Source organism: Xylocopa sonorina, chromosome 7 (assembly GCF_050948175.1).
Source record: "Xylocopa sonorina isolate GNS202 chromosome 7, iyXylSono1_principal, whole genome shotgun sequence".
Taxonomy (NCBI): Eukaryota; Metazoa; Arthropoda; class Insecta; order Hymenoptera; family Apidae; genus Xylocopa; species Xylocopa sonorina.
In genome coordinates this window covers 7,307,380-7,314,702 of record NC_135199.1, presented here as the reverse complement: position 1 = coordinate 7,314,702, position 7,323 = coordinate 7,307,380, and the positions used below count along the sequence as shown (strand labels likewise).

The 7,323-nt window shown below is 49.6% G+C and overlaps 1 protein-coding gene across 2 annotated transcripts in view; it reads left to right on the top strand.

Moving 5' to 3' along the window:
* Positions 1–2,133: 2,133 nt before the first annotated feature.
* The window catches only part of Syn (synapsin), a 34,439-nt gene continuing 29,249 nt past the window's right edge, over positions 2,134–7,323 (top strand). The window contains exons 1-3 of one of the 2 annotated variants that reach the window (XM_076898424.1): positions 2,134–2,280; positions 4,919–5,329; positions 6,752–7,076. In XM_076898424.1, coding sequence (XP_076754539.1) covers positions 6,819–7,076 — 258 coding nt within the window. In that variant the 5' untranslated portion in view covers positions 2,134–2,280; positions 4,919–5,329; positions 6,752–6,818. Of the gene's footprint in view, positions 2,281–4,918; positions 5,330–6,739; positions 7,077–7,323 lie in introns of both variants that reach the window. The other variant, XM_076898425.1, reaches the window with a different exon arrangement.

The following is a 7,323-nucleotide window of genomic DNA, read 5'->3' as shown; positions in this document are numbered from 1 at the left end:
TTGCTACTCGAGGCCAGCACTGTGCACACACCTCACTGTCCGCGCAGGGATTCGCTTTATCGACGTAACTGGGGGATTTTAGAACGTTCTCGAATGGTCTCCAGACTATTTTTCACTAGACTCTAGTCTCGATTCGCAAAATATCATTTTTTCATCTCGATGAAAATTTCTGTCAAACGGTTCCCTCGAATGAATTACGTCGAAGTGACGCTGGTTCGCAAAGCAAGAACGATTTTCCGTTTCGAAACGAGTACAGCGGTTGCGCCTCGACGAACAGTCGGTTCGAATAGTCAGATGTAGAAGATATTGACTCGGAAGATGGTGCATCCGCTTTAAAGCTTACATTTTCGAAAGCATGCTCGCTGCGCAGAAAATTGGAGACAGTAAATTCACGGAGATGTTCGAACGAATGGACGATGTCTCGTTTGAATACGTAGCTAGAAATTTGCTACGCGATTGCGGAAGAATTATATTAGATAAACGCCTGAATGGATATTGATTAACGGCGGATTGTACGAATTACAGGACCGTCGATAATCGCGACGTTCGCGAGGGTATTGTCGTATATATCTCTTAAGTTGTTACAATGAGGACAAAGGCGAATATCGAAGACAATGGGAAGCTTATAGGATCATTCATGGATGACGCGAAAACCATTGAAGATACTGACACACGGATATCTTTACGCGCGAATATTACAATCGCAACGTGATTACATTTAACAATGCCCACCTAAGGATTACGCGACAGTCTGCCACATCTCCTATCGCAAACCTCGTCCTACGGCTGCACCTGATAAAATAATCAATATTTTATATTAACATTTCGGCGATGACTAACACTGTGGAAACAACATCAGCACTTTCGCGTGACGTGTTAGCGCAACGTAAACCTGGTAAAGTCGAGTGGTCGTATAATTGGTCCCTCGAGAAAAGTAGCAGCATGCCAAGGAGAAAGAAAATTTGCTCGCGTAGCTGGAGAAGTCTCGCGCGATTCACATAGACTCGCGTAAGGAACAGTGACATATACACGACGCGTAAACGTCGTGAAATGTAATCTTAATGAAAATCCAGACGCTCTTGTTTCCATTGAAGCTTTCTACTTTGGAAAAATGCTCGTGACCCACTTTCCCATAGAAAACGCTCTTACACCGTTCCGCGGGGGCATGAAAGAAGAGAGTGGAAAAAGGTGGAAGAAACAAAAGGAAGAAAGGGGCCCCTCGCGTTGAATACCGCCTCGCGCCTACGGTGATACACGGTGGCGGAGGTCGTTATAAATGTTAATTTCGTTGTGTCTGCGAGAACGCGAGCCACGCTCGGCTGGAACGGCGAGATCCACCGCGGCTGAGGCAAAACTCGACTCTGAAAAGAGAATCCGTTCCGCGTTTCCGTATCTGGATTACGAACGCGCGCGGTCGCGCGACGATCTCGCCGCTGCTCGGAACAGTGGGAATTCCATCTCTCGAAAGATCTCAAAGCGCGATCCCTCCATAGGCCACAAAAGCTCCGTAAGTGGAACCGCGAGGAATCACGAGTAACTGGGTCGCTGCATTAATTCTTTTATGCAGCCCCCGGCGCCGCTGCCGCCGCTTGCGAAACCAGGAGAGCCGGTCGAGTGGATCGCCGACCGAGAGGAACCGGGAAATCAGCGTCTCGCGTGCACGCTATCTATAATTATTACGATATCGACGGACAGGGGGCTGTGGCCGCTCGAAATACAAAAATAGTATCCCCGGGATTTCGCCCCGGAACGATATACGCAGACGTGCATCTATGCATATTTGAGACGGGCCGCGGTGCGCTCTTCCTTTTTCGAAGTTCAGCCCACGGTATTCAGGGAATCGAGCGTGCCGCGATATTGAATGGAGACGCGTGGAACGGGTGGACGAGCGACGACAACGACGACGACGACGACGACGAGGGAGGTAGGTATGCGAGCACAACCACCGCGTAACACGGTGTGCGCGGCATGACGTTTCGTTTCCAGTCGGCCAGCAGGTGGAGCGTGGCTGATGCGCATTGAACAACGTCACCCTGTTCAAACACGAGAGGACCGGGACCGGGCATATCGGAGAAACACACAAGGGCTCGTCTCCGCCAACCCCCTCGCGACCCTCCACGCCGTCGTCGTTAGCTCGCGACACGCTGGTGGGGATGATAAGGAGGGCGCAAGCGCGCACCTATCGACCGGCTTAACCCTCCGGGTAACACCCTCACGATCCTCGGCCGAGGCTCACTGCTTCACCGGCAAACTAGTGGGTAGTACACGCACGCGACACAGGTGAGTACCAGCTTCTCAGACCTTGCGTTCCAAAGTGTAATCTAACAGAGAAAGTTACCGATAGCATTAATAAATGGGAGATACGCACGTCCGGTGGAAGATCGTCCCTTAAAGAGCGAGTGACAATCCCGGTTAATCGGATCCTTCCTCGAGATCGACGATTTACTTTTGCCCTCGCGATTATCTTTGGTGGTTGTTGGTAGTGGTTCGATTCTTGGTTGGCAGGTTCGATGGTACGGGAATTGATTTTTGGATGGAGAACCGTTCTCGCACGTTCCTTTCGAATGCTGTCGACAAGGTTTCAATAGATCGTCGATAGTGGCTGCTTCTCGATCGCACGCAAGTCGAGGCACCTGTGACTTTTGTGATAGAGATTCGTGGGAGACGAGACGCTTTTTATGTCATTAGTACACGGTAACTGTCAGGCTTGTATTAGGTTGAAATTTACGCGGGAACTTATCAATCGAACGGTACTATGTTGATCGATGACTGCGAGCTATCAATTTATGGTCTGCACGGAGTGACGTGATTGTTCACGCGCGTTATTTTCACGTGACTTTCCGGTAGTGTGACTTTCGTTTCTCTCCCTTCGTCGTCGTCGATCAGTTTCTTCGTCAGTTCGACATCGATAGAAATTTGTCCGTGTACCATTGATCGCGTAGACGATCAAATAGTTTACGACTAACCATTCGATAATTCGTATTTGAAATGAAACGAACGGGTAGATGGAAACGTTACGCCCAATTTGCGCGATTTTCATAAAAATACTCGATGACTGAAGTCAACGAGATGCAAATGAAGGTATAAATAGGCACTCATGTCAGTTTCTAATTGAAAATTCACCGGTAAGTACACTTTACTTTTCAATCTTGATAGCGGACGCACGTTTCAGTGTGCGCAGCTTTGGACGGTCAATGCGCCTGCCCTTTCCTAGTATCTAGTGACTCTTCCGTCATCGATTATTACTAGAGTCTAAACTGAACCCCCTAAAGATAACACGAACAATGTAGATCGATGAAAATATTAACGCGCACCTTCAGCTCTAGATAGTCACATAAACGACTGTAAACACGTCGAACAAATTTTTTCCATTGGCAAAACTGTCTGAAAATTTCATCCACAACATCGCACACATTGTATCGAATGTATAGGACTTTACATTGCCGCTGTTTCAACAGCAGGGTGCGCCATGAATTCTATTGATTCAAAACTTCGTGTCCCTACACTCTATGCGTTACCATCAACATTTTGCAACTCTGCGCGCGTATTAAAATTAGCAACAATTATCAAAGTCCGTTAATTAGCCAACACGAAGTGTGGCTTAAACGGCACGTAAATCGTATCCCTCCATGCGAGACACTTCGTTGCTACGAGCATGAAGGGTTTCGAAAGGTCACGAGAAAAGTCGAGCTGCGTTAAAAAAACGCGTGGAAAGCCCGATAGAGAATAGAAACGCCTCGAGGTTCGTTTAAAATTCAATTAGATCCGCGATCCCTGGCATTAATTGAATGCAGACGGTCCGCCAAGTTGTCATGCGCAACGGTGAACTGCGTTCGTTTAAAGTTTCGAGCGAATTCCTGATTGGAAAATAGTCCCTCGTCCGGGTAACGGCTATTGGAACTTCCCTCGCTTCTAAATCTCGCAAACTTTTCTCGACGTTTATTCTCGAAAGTTTTGCGCGAAGTTCCACCGCCTTCCGCGATGCTTAGCCATTCCTTCCCCCCAGGCGCAGCTTTACGATCACGACATAGCGTGTCGCGTTCCTCGCGTAACACCGGCGACCGATCCTAAGTAATTTCCACCGGCTCTCGAGAGCAAATGGCAATTTTATTGTTCCTTTATTCGCAGAATCGTATTGCTATACCACAATTCGCTCGCATGGGTGGCAGGGAGCCGGTGGCAGGCGATAAAAACGTAATCGCGCGACTTTATCGCGGCTCGACGGCTCGAAGTTGAGATCACGCCTCTGAAATCCGGCGCGAGGCGAGACCCAGGGGGTGGTGTAAAAATCCACGGGCTTGTAAAGTCACGCCGCGCGCGGCGTATCGATCAGCGGAATATCAAGCTCCACTTTTGCTGTGCTAAATTTCCGCGACGGGTCTCCATCTCGCGCGCCCCGAGCGTTCGCGTGGACGTTTTTATCGCGGGCCTCGCACGAGAGAGCGTTGTTCTTAACCAAGAACGCGGAGATTTAATTATAGCGATACTTCAACGAGGGGGGGAAAAAGCTGAGGGAATTTATCTTCAACGTTTTCCCTTCTTTCGAATACTACGGATAACATTATCGCGTTCTGTGTTTATTTGAAATAAAAATAGAAATCTCGCCAGGGGAAGAAGTTTGAAAAACTCTACTGACACATTTTTGCTAAAGTAATTCCTTGCTTCTACAAGACGGTACATTATCTCATGCCTTTACGTAACGAATGCGTCATACTGTACCATATAAGGGGCGCTTGTAAACGCTGTGGCAACCACTGACCAACGGATATTACCTTTAATTGATCGTACCGTTTCGCGCAATTATCAACCGAGAGAAGGCGTCCTTTTGGAAGAATCGTCTTCGATGGACGATTCTACCAGGAGGAGCAGACTTTCGGTTAAGCCAATTATCGCTAACCATCGTCCGTTCCTTTTGCAGATTTCAACTTGGATTGTTTAGTTTCTCCTTCCTCACCTCTCTTATTTCATCCTTTCCTTTCGGATTACCTTACGTTGAAGTGTTATTCCACATAATCGGCAAGGGACGCAGCCACCGAATCGTTCGAATCGGTCCCAGAGCGAGCCACGTACCAGACGAATCCGCCTCCCTGTCCCCGTCCCGGCGCCGCTTGGAGAACACGAGGATCGTCGAGTTCGCGAGTACCTAACCGACCAAGACCACCGGAATACTGCGGTTTTCCCCAGGGGGACTAGGTCGGTGTTAAACCAGCAAGATTACCGGCCGCGGCGGTTGCGCCAAATACTGTGGTACAGCTCCTTCACCCGGCAACATTTCATTCTCCAGCTTTCGACAGTCCTTCACCTCCAATGTTAACTACCTGAAACGGAGGTGAGTACAGCAGTCGTTCGTACGAACGGCCATGTCTAATTCGCATGCTCGATGAACACTTTGTCCGGTTCGATCTTTGGATACTCGAGGGATCGTTACGTGGGCGGTACGCTTCCGATCGACCGATGATCGTACAATTCTTGAGATATCGAGGGGAGAAGAACGGTTTCTGAACGGTTGCAAAGTCGTATCTCGTGGTCGAGTGGTATATTTCTTTTTTTTTTTTTTAAGCGCAGAGGGAAATTAGTTTCTCCGTCGAAGTGGAAAATTGTCGCTTTGTTCGTCGCTTAGATGCGAATACGTATATAGTTGGGAATGTACAGAGGAAACGGGAGACAAAGAATGTTGGGTCGTTGCACGATGGATGCTTGTAGCCGAGCAGAGTTGTCGCAGGCTTCTCGTCGATCCGGATGGTAACGTAACGACAGCACTGTCTAAGATAATGAACTAGCTGTCTCGACGCAATGTTAGCTCGACGGTCGTATATATTTTTATATCGCACGATATATCGGACCACGTTCGGGGATAAATTGCTCGTTCGATTATAACTGAGGGCTGATTATCTGATTTATCCATTGGACTATAATTAACAACGGCGTTGGGGTTTTATAAAACGCGAACGGTCAGCCGATAATGTCAACTGCGAATTAATATGAACGAAAAGGGGCGCGATTGAAATTTCTCGCGAACACCTCGACGCTCCCCCCCTGTGTTTTATCAATCTCGATGTGTGCATGCGAGATGGTTCGAGAACTCGCTTTTGGCATCGTGTAGAGGCCGCCTGGAGCCCGACATATCTCATGCGCGAACATTATCGAATGACTGAGAGGCAGCATAAAAGGACGTTTGTTAATAGCGATCACTGTGCTTTCTATCATTTAGACCGAAGACGGCGATGCGTCGAACGTATAAGACTATTTTAAGCTCACCTTTACCTAATGTCGCATTCCATGTCATCGTAACGAGGTACACAAGCCAGCTGTAGTTACTCGGCTATCGGGAACCTGTCACCCCGAATTGTCGTCCCGCGAGGGGCAAAAACGCTCGTCGACCGTCCCCTCTGCGTTGCAAAGCACGAGCGGGGCTGTTCACACGCGCGGCGCGCCGCAGCCGACGCGTCCACCGCTAAAAAAGGCTGGCACATCCCCGAGTGTGCGGGCACCGTTTACCATCAGAACCGAATATGTCGTCACCCCTGTGTCACGCATGCAAACCAGCAATCAGCAATCGCCCATCCATCGCCGTCGACGCGCCATCCATGCCATACACCCATCCAGAGCACTGGCTGTTCGATGTGCATTGCAAACGGGCCGAGTGTGATGCGAGCGCAACCGGGCAAATAGAGAGCGCAAACTGCGTGAAACCCCTGGACGATCCGACCGATTGCCACTATCACGACCACCACCATAGTTTGTCTTCCAGGTTCTCGTCAGGGGATTTGAGCTCGGAGCTCGACGATGAACCAAGCACAGACTCCGGGCTGGCCTCCATGGCCAGGGATTCGTCCCAATCGTATCAAGCGGTGCCGGAACGGCCGTTGCAGTCCCAGCCGACGCCTGTGCCACCGGCTAGCCAGCCGCCGGTACCAGGAGCACCGCCTTCTGGACCACCGCAGCCTGTCGGCGGCGATCTCAGCCTGAACCTGAGGCCTGGATCGAGAACGACCAGCGCGCCCTCCTCGCCAGCCAAGACGCGGGAGAGCTTGCTGCAGAGGGTGCAGAGCTTGACCGGGGCTGCTCGCGATCAGGTACGTCGATCATTCTTTTCTAACGAAGGTTCGATGGAATTTAATCGGGGTAAAGTTGGTTCAGAATGAAGGGGAACTCTGAGAAATGTTTGGATCGTGCGAAAGAGGGGGAGAGAGTGTATGTAATAAAATAGAGGATGGAGCGTGCAAGCGTTAGGGCGGTGCGAAAGACAATAAACGCTGCACCGATGAGTAAGACAATAAACAGACTGTAGGGGGGACTCATTAAAAGAGTAACTATATGGCG